Source organism: Oryx dammah, unplaced genomic scaffold, assembly GCF_014754425.2.
Source record: "Oryx dammah isolate SB20612 unplaced genomic scaffold, SCBI_Odam_1.1 HiC_scaffold_27, whole genome shotgun sequence".
NCBI lineage: Eukaryota > Metazoa > Chordata > Mammalia > Artiodactyla > Bovidae > Oryx > Oryx dammah.
Window position 1 is genome coordinate 5,700,925 of NW_024070211.1, and position 17,375 is coordinate 5,718,299.

General features: G+C 43.5%; 1 protein-coding gene across 2 annotated transcripts in view; it reads left to right on the top strand.

Moving 5' to 3' along the window:
• The window catches only part of ZBTB40 (zinc finger and BTB domain containing 40), a 71,890-nt gene that overhangs the window by 27,816 nt on the left and 26,699 nt on the right, over positions 1-17,375 (top strand). For both annotated transcript variants that reach the window (XM_040229546.1, XM_040229545.1), the window contains 3 exons: positions 6,602-7,356; positions 7,834-7,967; positions 16,936-17,125. In XM_040229546.1, coding sequence (XP_040085480.1) covers positions 6,675-7,356; positions 7,834-7,967; positions 16,936-17,125 — 1,006 coding nt within the window. In that variant the 5' untranslated portion in view covers positions 6,602-6,674. The remainder of the gene's footprint in view (positions 1-6,601; positions 7,357-7,833; positions 7,968-16,935; positions 17,126-17,375) is intronic.

A 17,375-nucleotide genomic window follows, 5' to 3' on the forward strand; every position in this document is an offset into this window, starting at 1 on the left:
TGTTGAGCTTTAAGCCAACTTTTTCACTCTCCTCTTTCACTTTCATCAAGAGGCTTTTTAGTTCCTCTTCACTTTCTACCATAAGGGTGGTGTCATCTGCATATCTGAGGTTATTGATATTTCTCCTGGCAATCTTGATTCCAGCTTGTGCTTCTTCCAGCTCAGTGTTTCTCATGATGTACTCTGCATAGAAGTTCAATAAGCAGAGTGACAATATACAGCCTTGACGTCCTCCTTTTCCTATTTGGAACCAGTCTGTTGTTCCATGTCCAGTTCTAACTGTTGCTTCCTGACCTGCATATAGGTTTCTCAAGAGGCAGGTCAGGTGGTCTGGTATTCCCCTCTCTTTCAGAATTTTCCACAGTTTATTGTGATCCACACAGTCAAAGGCTTTGGCATAGTCAATAAAGCAGAAATAGATGTTTTTCTGGAACTCTCTTGCTTTATCCGTGATCCAGCGGATGTTGGCAATTTGATCTCTGGTTCCTCTGCCTTTTCTAAAACCAGCTTGAACATCTGGAAGTTCACAGTTCACATATACTTGAAGCCTGGCTTGGAGAATTTTGAACATTACTTTACTAGTGTGTGAGATGAGTGCAATTGTGTGGTAGTTTGAGCATTCTTTGGCATTGCCTTTCTTTGGGATTGGAATGAAAACTGACCTTTTCCAGTCCTGTGGCCACTGCTGAGTTTTCCAAATTTGCTGGCATATTGAGTGCATCATTTTCACAGCGTCATCTTTCAGGATTTGAAATAGCTCACCTGGAATTCCATCACCTCCACTAGCTTTGTTTGTAGTGATGCTTTCTAAGGCCCACTTGACTTCACATTCCAAGATGTCTGGCTCTAGGTGAGTGATCACACCATCATGATTATCTTGGTCATGAAGATCTTTTTTGTACAGCTGTTCTGTGTATTCTTGCCACCTCTTCTTAATATGTTCTGCTTCTGTTAAGTCCATACCATTTCTGTCCTTTATCAAGCCCATCTTTGCATGAAATGTTCCCTTGATATCTCTAATTTTCTTGAAGAGATCTCTAGTCTTCCCCATTTGTTGTTTTCCTCTATTTCTTTGCATTGATCGCTGAGGAAGGCTTTCTTGTCTCTCCTTGCTATTCTTTGAAATTCTGCATTCAGATGCTTATATCTTTCCTTTTCTCCTTTACTTTTCACTTTTCTTCTTTTCACAGCTATTTGTAAGGCCTCCCCAGACAGCCATTTTGCTTTTTTGCATTTCTTTTCCATGGGGATGGTCTTGATCCCTGTCTCCTATACATTAGGGTACAGTTTTGGTTTCATGCATTCTATGGATTTTGGCATGTGTCTGATACATGAATTCACCATAGTTTCATAGAGGATAGTTTCTCTGCCCTAAAGACCCTCCATGCTTCACCTGTTTATCCCTCCCTACTCCTAACCACTGCCAACCGCTGATCTTCTGCTATCTTCATCATTTTACGTTTTCCAGAATATCATATGGTTGTATACATATAGTAGCCTTTTTTTGTTGGATTCTTTCACTTACTAATATGCATTTTAAGTTTCCTCCATGTCTTTCCATTGCTTGATACCTCATTTCTTTTTGCACGGAATCATATTCCATTGTTGGGATGTACCACAGTTTCTCCATTTACCTGATAAAAGATGTTTTGATTGCTTCCAAGCTTTGGCAATTATGAATAAAGCTGCCGTAAATATCTGCGTGCAGGTTTTTGTGTGGACCTAAGTTTTCAGTTTGTTTGGGTAAATACCAAGGAGCATAACTGTAGGATCATATGAGTATGCTTAATTTTATAAGAACCTCCTAAACCGTTTACAAAGTGCTGTACCATTTTGTATTCTTGCCAGCAATGAATAGCGGTTCCTGTTGCCATCCATCCTCACCTGCATTTGGTGTGGTCAGTGATTTGGGTTTTGGTGTTTCTAATAGGTTTTCTTTGCAATTCCCTTATAACATATGAAGTTAGACATCTTTTTATAGTCTTACTTGCTATCTGTAGCTCTTTCTTGGTGGGATGTCTGTTAAGGTCTTTGATCTATTTTTTAATCAGGTTGGTTTTTTTTAATGTTGAGTATTAAGAATTCTTTGTATGTTTTGGATAATAGCCTTTTAACAGATGTGTCTTTTGCAGATATTTTCTCCTAGACTGTTGCTCTGTGGCTTGTCTTCTCATTCTCTTAACATAATCATTCACAGAGCAGAAGTTCTTTAAGTTTAATGGAATCCATCCTATCCATTATTTCTTTCAGGGATCGTGGCTTAGGCGGTATATCTAAAAAGTCATTGCCATACTTGAGTTCATCTAGGTTTTCTGCTGTGCTATTTTCTAGGGGTTTTATAGTATTGTGTTTTGCTTTTAAGTCTGTGATTCGTTTTGAGTTAAATTTGTGAAGGCTATGAGGTCTGTGTCTATTTAATAGATTCTTCTTCTTCTTTTTTTTTTCCCCACATACGGATGTCCAGTTGTTCCAGCCTCATTTGGTGAAAAGACTGTCTTTGCTCCATTGTCACAGATCACCTGGCTGTATTTTTGTGCGTCTGCCTTCTCTTCCGCCGGTCGCACACTGTTTAGCTTGCTGTGGCTCTGCAGCTGAGGATCGAAGCTGAGCACTGAGCGGTGTGAGTCCTCCAGCTCTGCCCTTCTACGCTGATACTGAGTTGGCTATTCTGGCTCTTTTGCCTCTCCATATAAACTTGAGAATCCGTTTGTCAGTATCCACAAAATAACTTGCTGAGATTTTGATTAGGATTGTTTTGAATTTATAGATCAAGTTAGGAAGAACTGAAATCTTGACACTGAGTCTTCCTGTCCATGAACATGGAATATTTCTCCATTTACTCAGTTTTTCTTTGATATCTTTCCTCAGAGTTTAGTAGTTTTTCTCATATACATGTTATATATATTTTGTTAGACTTATTCTTAAGTATTTCACTTTTTAAATTTTACTTTTTGGGGTGCAACTGAAATGGGAATGTTTTAGCTTCCAATTCCACTTATTCATTGCTGATGAGGAAAGCAATTAACTTTTATATTTACCTTGTATCCTAAAGTCTTGCTATTATTAGTATTAACTTTTTTTATCAGTTCCTTCAGATTTTCTATATATCCTCTCATCAGACACCATGTCATCTGTGAACACGCTGTTTTGTGCCTTCCTTCCCATATGTATACCTTTACTTTCTCCAGAATGATATTGAAAAGCAATGGTGAAATGAGACATCCCTGCCTTGTGACCGTTCTTAGGTAGAAAGCTTTGACTATAATCGATATGCATCTTTCAGTGGGTTTCTTATAGACAACATGAGATGGGTCTTGTCTTTTGGTCCACTCTGACAGTCTGTTTTAACTGGCATATTTAGAACACTGAGGTGGCGAGGTGTGAGGAGGAGGAAGTGTGTTTTACAGGCAATCGGTCTCAGTATTTTGGCAAGCCTGTGCTCCGGACTACGAACTTCTGCAGTGCTTTACCCGCCGCCCGCCACACCTTTAAGTGGCTCAGGATGACTAGAATGGGCTGAAGTTGGGTATTCCCCCTCCTCCAGTTAGGTTAGACTCTGGTAAAATATTTTCTTCTGATTCTACACCTTGTTGAGAAGAACAGAATGCTTTGTCATATTTTAAAATGATTACTTTCTCCTTCCTCCTGCCAGAACAGAAGGGAATTTTTCTCCAGGATATGCTGTTAGACCTCAGTAGAACTCTTGGAGTTAAAACTAACAAAATTATGACTCCATCCCTCTGGGGTTTTTAACTCTCAGACTTGTCCACCCTGAGCCTCTATCAGTTTGTCAACGTAAGCTTAGTTTTCCTATCCTGGTACTGTTTCCCATGGGCTTCTGCTGGTGGCTTTCTCTCTGAGGAGCTGTGACTCTCTGCCTGTCTCTCCAGTTTGGGGGCACTGCTTTTGCCCACTGACTTCACTTCTCTGACAGAGCTGAGAAGCGTTGTTGATTTTTCCACTTACCTTTTCACTTGTTGTCAGGGTAGAATGGTGACTTTTAATCTCCTTACATGCCAGACGAGAAACCTGGAAACCAGAAGTTGGAAATAGTTTCATTTCTATTTGTCAGTATTAAATGTGGGAAAATAAGGAAATAGTGGTAGAGTGATAAAGTAGTCGTACTCCTTCTAACAAAGGCAACCGTTGTTATTTTGATAAATGTCTTTCCATCTTTCTGTAGTTTTTTAAAAATTTATACAAGTGAGATTATATAGTTTTGCTATCATCATAATATCCTCAAACCCAAAACAGAACTAGATGTCTCCTTCCCTAAACTATCTCTTTCGGGTTATCTGGATCATTTCGGAAAACTCACTCACCAAACCAGGAACCTGGGAATTGTCTCTGACTTCCCTCACATCTCTTCAGATCCTAAGTCATGACAGTTACACTTCTAAATATTTTTGTCTACCTCTCTCTCTCCCTTCTATTACCGCTTCTGCTGGTCAAAGCCCTCAGTGATTTTTCCATGAACTTCTGCAATAATAGAGCCTGACTCTAGCATTATCCCCTTTATATTCTACACAAGTGTTGCTTGGATGATATATTCCCAAATGCGTATCTGACCATGTGACTGTCCTAGTTAAAGTCCCTCAAAGCCATCATTGACTCCTCACTGCCGTTAGGCTAAATCCAAGCCCCTGAGCATGGTCCGTGTGCCTCTCTGCGGGCGGAACCTTGGCCTGCCTCTCCAGATTCGTCTCCTGGCACTCCCTGTCCCCTTCTTTATGTCCCACTGTCACTGATCTCCTTATGCTCCCGCCTCCTGAACCTCCTTCTTGCCACTGTGTGATGTGTTCTTATCTGTGTGCTTCCCGCAGGCTTCCCTGCTTGGAATGCCTTTTTCCCTTCTCTTTTCACCTCATCAGTGCCTACTCATTTCTTAAGGCAGGTTAGCTGTTAGCTCCTCCTCAGAAACCTCACTCTGACTTTTGGATATCCCTGTTCCCCAAGCTGGGTTTCTAGGTACAAATCTCTATCATTACATTTCTTCTCATTCATTTATTCATTCCATCAACTAACAAACAGTGTTTGTGTTGGGCAAAATTTTAAGCACTGGGATACAGCAGAAAATGAGGGGGAAAAAGCTCCTCTCCTAATGGAGTTTATATTCCTAGTGAAGGGAAGCACATAATAAGTAAGTAATAAAAACATGTGTCAGTAGCTATGATGAAAAATAGAATAAGAGGGATGGAACGTTCTGAGGTTGGAGAGGAGGCTGCTGTTTAAAGAGCATGGTCAGGGAAGGCCTCGTTGATCTGTAGCCTTTGAGCAGAGCCCTGATGGGAGCGGGAGTGAGCCACACACGCGTGTGAAGAAACCTGTGCACAAGTGTGCTTCGTGTGCTCCATGAGCAGCAAGTAAGGCCTGGTGCTTGCAGCACATGGGTGAGGGGAATGGCGGAAGATGAGTTTGAGAGCTAATGACAGCCAGCGTCAAATTCTGGCATTTGGCTTTTACTCTGAGACCAGGAACCACGGATTCTTTTGTACAAAGTGATGGTACCTGACTGTGCTAAAAGATGACCTTGATTCCTGGGTTGAAGATAGAGTTGGGTAGAGAGAGGTCGGGCTCGGAATGGGCAGAGGCACGGAGACCAGTGAGGACGTTGTTGCAATAACCCAGATAAAAGGTGATGATGGCGTGGGCTGACCGAAGTAGAGCCAGGGGAGGTGGTGGTTAGTGGTTGGAGTTGGGATGTATTTTGAAGATAGAGCCAACAGGATTTATAAAGCCTTGGATCAAGGGCCATGAGAAAAAGCAGAGGAGTCCAGAATGATTTCCAGGTTTTGTATCTGAACAACAGGAAGGAACAGAGTTGCTGTGAAGTGGAGGGAAGATGGCAGGGGAGTTCGGATTTAAGTTTAAGAAGCTGATCGGGCCCCCAATTGGAGATGTTCAGTAGGTAGTTGCAAGTGTGCATCTGGAGTTCAGAGGAAGGGTCTGAGTGAAAGATATAAATCTGAAAGCTCTGAGCATTTATATGTTTCAAAGGTGTGGAATCAGATGAGAGAGAAAATAAGATGTGAGATGACAGTCCTGGAGCAAAGAAAACTTTAGAGGCCAGAGTGGTGCAGAGGACCCTGCAGAGTGCAGGCGCAAGCGAGAAATGCATCTTAGAGGGCGGGGAGTGATGACCTGTGTCCAGTGCTGCAGGCAGGTCGTTGTATTGTAGACCTGTCCGTGTGTGTTTGTCTCCTCAGTTGGCTGAGAACTCGAGAGCAGACACATTTGGCAGTGTTGTTAACTGACAGCTTTGAAATCAGTGAGACATGGGCATGCCATTTAGTGGCTATTTTTCCTTAGGCTGGTTCTCTCAGTCTCTTTGAGCTTCAGTCTCATCTGTGAAATGGGAAGGTTAGAGTATCTTGTAAGGATCAAATGAGATCATCCAGATGGCACACCAGGCGGAGTCCCTCTCATGCAGTCAGACCCATACCAGTTATCATAATGACTAATTCAGTGCACCCAGCCCTTCCTATTCAGCAGCATTTGCTGAATGAACCAGTGAACTGCATGTTCATCATAATATTTCATTCAGGGCATTTCCCTGTGTGCTTGTGAAGCGTTAACGTGGCATTTCTGGGGGTTCCTCCAGGATTGCGTGCTGACCCTCACCAGGCGTTTCTGGAAGAAGAGAGGAAGGGGGGTCCTCGGACAGAGCTGACACGATGGAGCTCCCCAACTACAGCCGGCAGCTGCTGCAGAGGCTGTACACGCTGTGCAAGGAGCAGCAGCTCTGTGACTGCACCATCTCCATCGGGGCCATTTACTTCCGGGCCCACAAGCTGGTCCTGGCTGCTGCCAGCCTCCTGTTCAAAACCCTGCTGGACAACACAGACACCATCTCCATTGATGCATCTGTCGTGAGCCCCGAGGAGTTTGCTCTCTTGTTGGAAATGATGTACACTGGCAAACTGCCTGTGGGCAAGCACAACTTCTCCAAAATCATCTCCTTAGCCGACAGCCTACAGATGTTCGATGTGGCCGTTAGTTGTAAAAACCTTCTGGCCAGCCTCGTAAACTGCTCTGTCCAGGGTCAGGTGGTGAGGGACGTCTCCACACCACCAGAGCCGTCCAGGAAGGAGTCGGAGAAGCCTGAAACGGAAATCCTTTCCTCCGAGGGTGCTGGAGAGCATCATGCTTCCCCGGAGGTCTCCGCTCCTCCAGGGGGCCCCGTGAGAGCGGAGGTGAAGCACGGGGTCCATACAGCGGTGCAAGAGATGAGAGTGGATCCTTCCGCTGCCCAGGAGGTTCAGGGGCACACAGACACCCCAGTGTCTCATTCTGCTGAAGTTTGTCCCTCCTCCCCTGTTGTACAAACCTTTAGGGAGGCAAAGGAAGCAGAACAAGGTAATATTCACTTAATCGTTATTTTGTAACCTATCCTTCTATTATGGACTCAGTGACCTTTATGAGTTTTTTTTTTGTTTCAGTGATAAACTTGTCAAAGACCACTGTTAGATTGGAAACCAAGATCCAATGCAATAATCGTACTAGGGCATTCTTCTTTTAAGCCATTCTTCTTTTAAACCACATTCTGTGGTTTTAAGTGTTGGAAGCCTGAAGGTGAACCACAGAGCAGAAAAGCAGTATTGTATTGAAATAACCATGTACCGTTTTTTATTTTTACCCATTATCTTAACTAGGATGAAGATGACACAAAGGAGGAAGCTGTAAGAAATGGTGTTTTCTGCTGCTCATAATTGATATGTTAGATACCATTTATAAATGCAGTGCATGACCTAAAAGTTCTCAGCTTACACTTGTAAAAATCATTTCAAGTAATCAGCCACTGATTTTTTAAATTTTGTTTTGTTTTACATTCAGAGTATGAGGGGAAACATTACCAGCTGAATTTTCTTCTAGAAAATGAAAAAATCTTTTCAGATGCACTCTTGATTACCCAGGATGTTTTAAAAAGACTACAAGAGTGTTCAGAAATTAAAGATGTGCAGAAGCAGGTAGGTACCATGAGTTTTATTTGTTTGCTGGTTCCATGTTCTCAGGAAGCAGATCAGGTATCAGGGTCTCAATTTTTTTCAAACCTTAAGCTTTTTTTTGGCGGGGGCAGGGGGAGCCATTTACCCCCTAAAAGGACAGTCTTACAAAAGTGCTAGGCAAGGTACTTTCAAAACAAAGACACGTTTTGATCACTAGGTGAATCCCCAGTGTTGAACCGGGATACTTAACTGAGGTTACCATTTCCTCCTGATTAATCAGGGATAAAACGAGGCAGAAGGTAGTCACAGATAACCCGAAATCATAGATCAAATAATAGAAACAAAAAACAAAATAATCATAAATACTGAAAACATGATACAAAAAGGATTTAATGTAAACTTACATAGTAAATTGCATCCAGTTTTTAGGAATACGGTTGCTATTTTCAGACAATAATGGAAACTTCTATTGAATACTTTACCTGTGCTATGCTTGGTACACATGTTAGTTATCTCATTTAATCCTCACAAAGATCATTGAAGTGGATACTATTTTATTATTTTATATCCCTGTTTTATGGATGAGAAGAAGTATCTCAAAGAAGTGATATAGCTTGGCCAAGGTTGCAGAGGTCATGAAACTAAACTCTAAGCAAGAAATCAAACCTAAGCGTTCTGATGTTAGAGCTCTTGTGTTACACACTGAGTTACTGCCTCCCAGCGGGGTAGAAATGATACGCGTATGTCACGCATGTACAAATGTTCAGCGTTGCCTACAGAAAACTGGCAAATGCTTATCATCCCTGTTACTTGGTTGATGTTTTCTGTTTTCTCGTCGTCTCGGTGAGATGCGTCCCCACCGGTGGGCTCCCTCACTGCCCAGCTCCTCACACCTGACGGTGCAGGACTGACCACACGCCCCCTCTAGGACCCCCTCGCTTCCCCTTTCTCGTGGCCTCGCCTCTTGTTCTGAGGGCTGCTGGCAGAGTGAGCGGGCGCTGCCCTGCAGGCTTGCTCACCTGACTGGCGGGTCTGGTGGGGAGGCCTCCTCTGGTGCTGTAGGCAGCTTAGTGGCCGTTAGTTACTGCTGGTGACTGAGTTGGTAAAGAGTCCGCCTGCAGTGCAGGAGACCCCGCTTCAATCCCTGGGTCGGGAGGATCCCCTGGAGAAGGAAATGGCAACCCACCCCAGTATTCTTGCCTGGAAAATCCCATAGACAGAGGAACTTGGTGGGCTACAGTCCATGAGGTCGCAAGAGTCGAACACGACTTAGCAACTAAGTCACCAGTTACTATTCATCCAAGCAATGCACGCCTTCTACTGTTTGAATAGTTCCCTAATTCATAACAAGTTGCTTTTTATTTTATTGTTTAATTTTTAATTGGAGGATAGTTGCTTTATAGTGTTGTGTTGATTTCTGCTGAACAATGCAAATTGGCCCTAAGTGTGTGTGTGTGTATATATCCCCTTCCTCTTGAGCCTCTCTTGCTCTGCCCCACCACAAGTTACTTTTTTGAAAAAACAAATTCAAGGTCAAGTGTTTACCACAACCATGGTTTACTGACAATTGGCTGTAAATTGTTTTCTTGAGAGATAAACTATTTACAAGACTGCGTGGACCCTGATGACTCTCTTAGGGGAGGTTTCAGATTGTAAATCCTTGGTACTCTTTATACTGATTGTGCAGAAGGACATGATGGTTTTCTATTTTTGCACTTGGATGTTCTCTTAACGGTCCAATCCATCATTTTTGTCGCTAGTTTGTTACCTCGATAGCTTAGAGACACACCTCTTCGTTTTCCAGTATTTTCCGGTATGACTTCCTGTCCACTAACTTGGGTTACAGAGGGGCATCATCCCTCCTTAGACCAGCAGTCCTCAGATTATTACTGTCAGCTATGTACTCACTCAAACTGTGCCTTATGCATTTTTTTTTCTTAACACTGGTCCCTAAAAGTGTCTGGCACATAACAGGTGCTCAAAAAATACTTGCTGTACAAGGATTCATTCAGCATTCCCCCCCTTCTCCTTGCCCTAATCCTTTGATGGCAACAATGTTAATAGTACTTTGCAACAACACTGATTCTCTGTGGGTGATCTTTATAGGATTATGTTATTTCTTCCTCAGAAGAGGTCAGAGTAAGAGCTTTAGAGGTCAGAGTAAGAGCTCTACAAAACACTTGGTGGCTACATTTAAAACTGATTGTTTTATTCTATAATAAATTGTTCAACTACAGAAAGAAAAAGGGGAAAATACTGTAAGAACATAAGATTAAATTAAATTAAACATAGAGTTGGGGGAGGAGTTCTTTGGTGGACTTGCTGCTTCCACTGCAGGGGTCCCAGGTTCAGTCCTTGGTTGGGGAGCTAAGATCCAGCAAACTGTGTGGCAGGGCCAAAAAAAAGTGTGTATGTATGTAGAGCGAGCAAGCAGGAGAAAGTTAGGAGTCCCTGCCTTGTGCATAGGCCCTGGATACTTCTTTCTCTCACTTTCTCGCTCGCACTCTCTTCTTTTAGACAGCTTGAGGTATGACAGACATACAGCGAAGTGCACATATTTAAAGGCTGCAGTTTGCTAAGTTTTGAAGTCTGAAATCATCATCACAGTCAAGATAGTGACCATGTCCATCCCCCCTAAAAATATTTTCCCATCCCCTGGCCATCCGGCCGTCCTGCCCCTTCCCACCCGTCCTGCCCCAGGTGACGCTGGTCTGCTTCCTCTCTCGATGAATGTGCATCTTCTCGAGTATTACATAAATGGAGTCCTGTAGTCTGTGTTCCTTTTGGTCTGGCTTCTTGCATTCAGCATAATTATTTTGAGGTTCACCCAGATTATTGCTTATTCATTCCTTTTTATTGCTGAGCAGGGTTCCATTGTATGTATATACCATTTATTTATCTAGCTCTACTATTTACTAGCTCAGGAGTAGAAAATGGCACCCCACTCTGGTATTCCTGGCTGGAAATTCTGTGGGCAGAGCAGCCTGGCAGACTATAGTCCATAGGGCCGCAAAGAGTCAGACAGGACTGAGTGACTGAGCGTGCACACACACACCCCCCATTTACTAGCCTTGTGACCTTCATCAGCTTAATCTCTGTAAGTCTTGATTTCCTAATTTGTAAAATTTGGGAGTGTTATCACCTACATCATAGGGTCATTGTGAATTAATTAAGATTTATGTAAAACTCATACTAAAATGCCAGGCACATAGAAGGAGCTCAACAGGGGATGGCTGCTGTTGTTTGCTGATACATTAACTCAGTGTTTTTGGACTCAGTCAGCCTTGAAACTCCTCTTTCACTTAATGCCTTATAATATCCTAGTACTGTGGTCACTTCGTTTGACATGAGATGGTTTGCTGTTGATGTTTAAGCTTAATTTGCAAGTCATGCTTTCAAATGGGTGCCATTACCCTTGAAAGCAGTTTCCTGACCTGCCTGTGTAGTGTCTCACATGAAGCCATCAGTCTCTAGAATAACAATTCACTGTATATAAAAATGATCTTGTTAAAATGTACGCCTCCAGACCACATTTCCAGAGTCTGAATCTTACATTCTGGTAGAGCTTGGGAATCTCCATCTTGAACAAGTTCCCCGTGGATGGCTTTTTTGGTACCTCTAGACTACATTTTGAGAAGCGTTGCTGGAGAAGTTAACGGCCTACAAAATTCTTAATGTGTGATGGCAGATGTCACAGCGTCTATGCTGACAGCTCTCAGTGTTTTGAAGAATTGCTGAATACCCATTTTCCCAAGTGTTATTCTTTGCTTTCCTCTTGATTCAGCAAATATTTACTGAGCAACTGGTATGTGCCAGGCATTGAGCTGGTTACTTGGAAAAAACATAAATAAGGCTGGATCCCTATCCTTATAGAATGTCTTGACAACAAAGAAATCCTGGCACATAGGCATTCTGCATTTCAGCTACAGTTTTAAAGGTTGTTTGGGGAGTTTGTTTGCTGTTGTTGTTCCATTTATACATTTCTAGCTCCCAGATAGCTTTGACTATTTTTTGGTGGGTGGTGGTGGTGGTGGTGGTGGTGGTGATTTGGTTAATCATCATCACATTAAAAAAAAAAAAAATTAGCTTGGGCCTCCCTGGTGGCTCAGTGGTAAAGAATCTGCCTGCCGATTCGGGGGACACAGGTTCAATCCCTGGTCCGGGAAGATCCCACATGCTGCGGAGCATGTAACCCCGTGCACCGCAGCTACCGAGTGTGTGCTCCAGAGCCCAGGAGTTGCAGCCCCTGAAGCCTGTCACTCTAGAGCCCCTGCTCCACAAGAGAAGCCGCTGTAATGAGAAACCCACGCACCACAGCTGGAGAGTGGCCCCTGCTCGTCGCAACTAGAGAAAAGCCCACCCAGCCACAAAGAGCCAACACAGCCAAAAATAAATTAATAAAATTATATTAAAAAGATAGCTCATTGTTAAAATAATTTACACTTAGATGTGTAATTTTGAGACCCATTAAGGTTATAAGTGATATTCTGATTGAGATGGACCAGTCAGTTCCTTTTTTTTTTTTTTTTTCCTAAAAAACAGATACAATATAGGCAGTTGGCCTGGATTGAGTTAAGGGAGGACGCATGAACCAGTGTCCTGACTTTTATTTCCTGAGATGAGTGATGAAAGGTGGCAAAGCCATTGCCTGAGCAGTGATTGCAGCAACATGAGAAGAGGCTGGGCAGCTTGACTTGTGTGAAACCAAAGCCAACACTGATTAAGGAGAAATCTCTGGGGTGTTGGGATGGGAAAGTGTCTTCTGCTTGTCTTTATCTCAGTGAAGTATCTCTGACCCATTAGAAAAAGCAGGTGCTGACCTAAAAGGCTTTTGGCTGAGCTGAATAAAAGAAAAGTGTGAAAGTGTTAGTTGCTCAGTTGTGTCTGATGCTTTGCAACCTCAGGGACTGTAGCCCCCCAGGCTCCTCTGTCTGTGGGATTTCCCAGGCAAAAATACTGGAGTGGGTAGCCATTTCCTTCTCCAGGGGATCTTCCCGAGCAAGGGATCGAACCTCCGTCTCCTGCAAGGCAGACAGATTCTTTACTGCCTGGGACCACCAGAAACTTATACTTTTTTTCAGCTTTTATGCTGAAACTTTAATTGTCTACTTTCTTTATTCCTAGCCATAGCCCTGCTTTTTAAATCATTGTGTATATAGCAAAGTGAGTCTGACTAGAATAAGAAGATAATCTCTTTCTACTATTGATTTCCTTGCTGTTTGATCTACTTTTCACCTAAAGTTCTAGAAAGACTTCCCAAACCAAAGGCCTGGTAGCATCCTTTTTTTCCTTCACCTTTGTTTCAAAGGCAAATAACATTGAAGGCTCTTATGTGAACCTGATATTTTCAACTGCGTCATGACTTCAAGGGTTTATTAAGAAGTGCAGGTCTGTGTTTTGTGGGCTGTGCTCACTGACAAAACTAGGTAACTTTCTTGAGAAATGAAGGGGTACGATTCACTTTACAGATCTATGAGAGATAAACTTAAGTTGTTTTTTCAAATATTTTCTAATTATCCAGTCTAAGATATGCAGCTATAGCTCAAAGGGCTGGTGGTCTTATGGGAAGGGAATTTCATTCAGTTAAGCAAATATTTATTAAACACCTATTTATACCAGTCTCCGCACTAATCATTGAGACCAGGAGGAATGGTATAGATTGTCTGGAGGCTAACCAGTGTTCCATCTGATGTTGATCCTAATAAGTCCAATAAAATCCAGTGAAATGGATTTGGTTACACTCAAAGTCTGGAAGATGAACCTTGTGAAAGAGGCCCCAGGTCAGTGAAGTGAGCTGGCGTTTCATCCTGGTATTCCGCTCACCAGCCATGCAACCTTGGGCAAGTTACTTCGCCTCTCTGACTCTCCTTTAGGTAGTCGTGGTAAGGCCTGCAGGCTCTGGCATGAGGAGTAAAGTAGATGGCACGTATTGCACAGCGTCTGGGGTGGCACTGAGCTGTCGTGGTCTGTCTCGTTGTTACCCTTGTCTGGCCCTCAGCATTCAGGGAAGGCCTGAGCAAACAAGAGTATGGTGTAACCCAGACAAGTCCAAAGGCAGTAGGCAGGCAGTAGGGAAAATAAGTAAATGCCATTAAAAGATCTGAGTGTAAGGGAAACATTTTTTTCACAGACAACAGAGGGAAAGAAAACTGTTCCATCTTGAAATATATTGACCTGTATTTCACTCATAGATTAAAGTTCTTTGAGTACTTGTGTGACCATGAATTGGTATGAATTTATTGAAGTACTTTTAACTGTAAGAATCAAAGGGGTTCTAAATGTCTGTTTGAAGACTAAAAGTCTGTTTTGGTTCATTTTCCTAGAGTTCTGTTCCATGATAGCAATCAGTGAGTTCCAGCCTGTTGCAATATGTGACACCCTTCTGTTTAGGCAGATTCCCTATTTCCAGAAAAGGGCTTACTCTGCTATGGAGCCCCAGGCAGCCTAGGGCGCTGATGGAGCTAACAGTTAACTGCGCTGGCTCTGATGCAGGTCCGCAGTAGGTTCTGGAAGAAAGAGAAGGGAGCAGGGCCGTCCCGGCAGCTGACTGCTCACTCCTGGCCCTTTCATCAGCCCAGCCCCGCTTCTCTTCCCAGATGGCCACCCTGGTGTCACTGCTGAGCAATGAAGTTAACAAATGTTTTAATTTCACTGCTGAGCAGTTCGGCAGAGGAGAAGATGGTGGTGAGGATAATGAGCAGCACGTCAGATCCCACCATTGATGAAAGCTTCTCCTCCCCACCGGCTCAAATGATAATGCAGACAAATTGGATGCTGAGAGAGGCGGACCTGGGATATCCGAAGAGCTTCGGGTGAACGAAAAGTGGCCTAGGATGCAATGAGGTAGCTGTAGGCTGTTAGCAACTACATGCCCGAGTCTGTCGGAGGGAGGGAGGGAGGAAGTGGAAAATAGAGAGGAAGAAGCCGGTTTAAAACTAAGGGTATGAACAATCGTGGGTCTTTAGGAGATACCTATTCCCATGTTCCTATGTTGAACGGATTTCTCTTAAACGTTAGCAGCTTTAAAGAATAAGCGTCTATGCCCTCACCGTTTCTGGGGGTCAGAAATCCAGGCACAGCTCAGCTGAGTCCCTGGCTCAGTGTCCCTCACGGAGCTGCCCTCAGGGTGTGAGCCTGGGCTGCAGACACGCCAAGGCTCAGCTGGGGACGTCTGTCTCTTCCTAAGCTCACTCATTTGTTTGTTGGCCAGGGACTGACTTCCTTGCCACGAGGGCCTCTCTCTTAGGCACCTCCTAGCATGGCAGCTTGCATCCCCCAGAGCAGAGACACTGAGAGAGTCCACACAGGGGTGAGATGGCAGCTATAGTGACCCAGCCTCACGCTTGCCTGCTCACAACCTGTCCCCTATTCTTTTTCTTAGAAGTGAGTCATGAGGCTCAGCCAAGGGTGTGAAAACCTGGAGGCGGGCATACTAGGAGCCATTTCAGAGGCTGCCTGCTGCAGGTCCCTACTGCTGTCAAAGAAGAGGCGTTCTAAAGAGACTGTAGGCCAACTGCTGAAAGCCAGAAAGCCTGAATAAATGAGACCAAAGAGAATTAGGCATTCAACTGGTATCTTTATCTTATTTATTATTTTTAAAATAGAGACAAAACGATTTATATTTTGTTCATGAAAGTTGCTTATTCCAGTAAAATCTTAGTGTGGATTATGTATTTTATCTCTTTACTTTTGGAGATGGCCGAAAAACATAGGAACCTTTTTTTTTTTTAAGTTAGCTTTATGCAGTCCTTTCTGATCAGGAAACAAGCTCGAGCAAACTCAAGAAACACAGAGTCTGACTCATTTATAATCCTGTTTATTTGGGAGGCAAGGAGATCAAGTCTCTCTAAACAACCATTTAAACATGTAATTATTGTCAGAATATGTAATAACTGGGTGAACTTTGCCAGTGTACATATCCATGAGATCCTTTTGTGTTGTGTATATTGCTGTGTGTGTGTGTGTGTGTGTGTGTGTGTCTAGAAAACCTTAGATTTTTGTTCTCTAAAGGCTCTCCTTAGGAAACTATTTTCTTTTGTAGTATCAATACGAAAAAGCATCAGAGGTAGGTTGTAGTTTTGCCAAGTAGGAATATAAAGATTATACATAATGCTATCCACATGAAATTAAGTTTTGATTACCACATTTTTCATTACTGCTGAGATAGAAATATTAATTCTGCCTTCCAGCTGGCTTTCCTCCCATCTGCATGAGATGCTCAGTCGAATGCTAACATTGTTTATTTTACCCCTGGAGTTGTTGGCATTTTAGGGCTCTAGGTTTAAAGAGTCGTGGAGGTGGGTTGGGTGTTAGGCATGTAGTGCTAAGACCCCTGGAGGATCAGGCGCATCCAGCAGACACTGGGGCTCTGGATTGAAACAGAGTTCAGGACGAGCACGCTGGTTTTCAGGGTTGTCTTCATAAAGCGACATGTGTGAGAGCTTTTCAAAAGGAGAGTGTATAAGGGAGAAAAAACAGAGTTGAGACCAGTCTCAGGTACTGCTTTTGGTTATGGATTTGAAAGAAGAGCCATTGAGGAAGGCAGAGAAAGAGTGTCCAGAAAGGCACTGGACTTTGGACTTCCCTGGTGGCTCAGACGGTAAAGTGTCTGCCTGCAGTACGGGAGACCCGGGTTCGATCCCTGGGTTGGGAAGATCCTCTGGAGAAGGAAATGGCAACCCACTCCAGTATTCTTGCCTGGAAAACCCCATGGACAGAGGAACCTGGTAGGCTACAGTCCACGGGGTCGCAAAGAGTCGGACACAACTGAGCGACTTCACTTCAGTTCAGAAAGACAAGTTCTTACCAAAACACTTCCGAAACACTTCCGTGTCAGGAAGTCAGAGAATTGTGTTGCAGAAGCGATAGTAACATCAAATGTCATAGAAAGGTCATGTCAGCTGGGATCATACTGTTGAGGGCCTGCTTGCCCAATCCAAGAAGCATAGAATCCCCGCCCCATCACTTTCTGGGCACTTGTGTTCCACAGACCATAGTGGGATGCCTTGAGGGTGAAGGACAATCAGCATTTCAGAGAATCCTGGATAAAGTGAGAAGTGAGAGCCTGGATGTTCAGACCGTTGTGTCCCTGTTGCGGCTGTACCAGGATTCCAATCCTGCAGTCAAGACAGCACTGTCAGACAGAAAGCCGGAGGCTATAGAAGCAGTGCCGCCAAAAGGTAGGAGAACCCCACCCACCTGAGTGGCTGCATTTTGTTCTGGGAGGATGCTACAAAGCTTGCTCGCGTGACCCCATTTTCTCAGCAGCTTCTTATTAAGTGATTCGCACATAAATTTCTACCCATAGTTCCAGAGGCTGCGGGTCACATATACAAACTGGATTTGAGCCTTCATTTCTGCCCCCTAGTTAGCTGAATCTGACACCTTGAAGTTGCAGAATATCATCCGTGTTCTCCTGCCCTTCAAAAG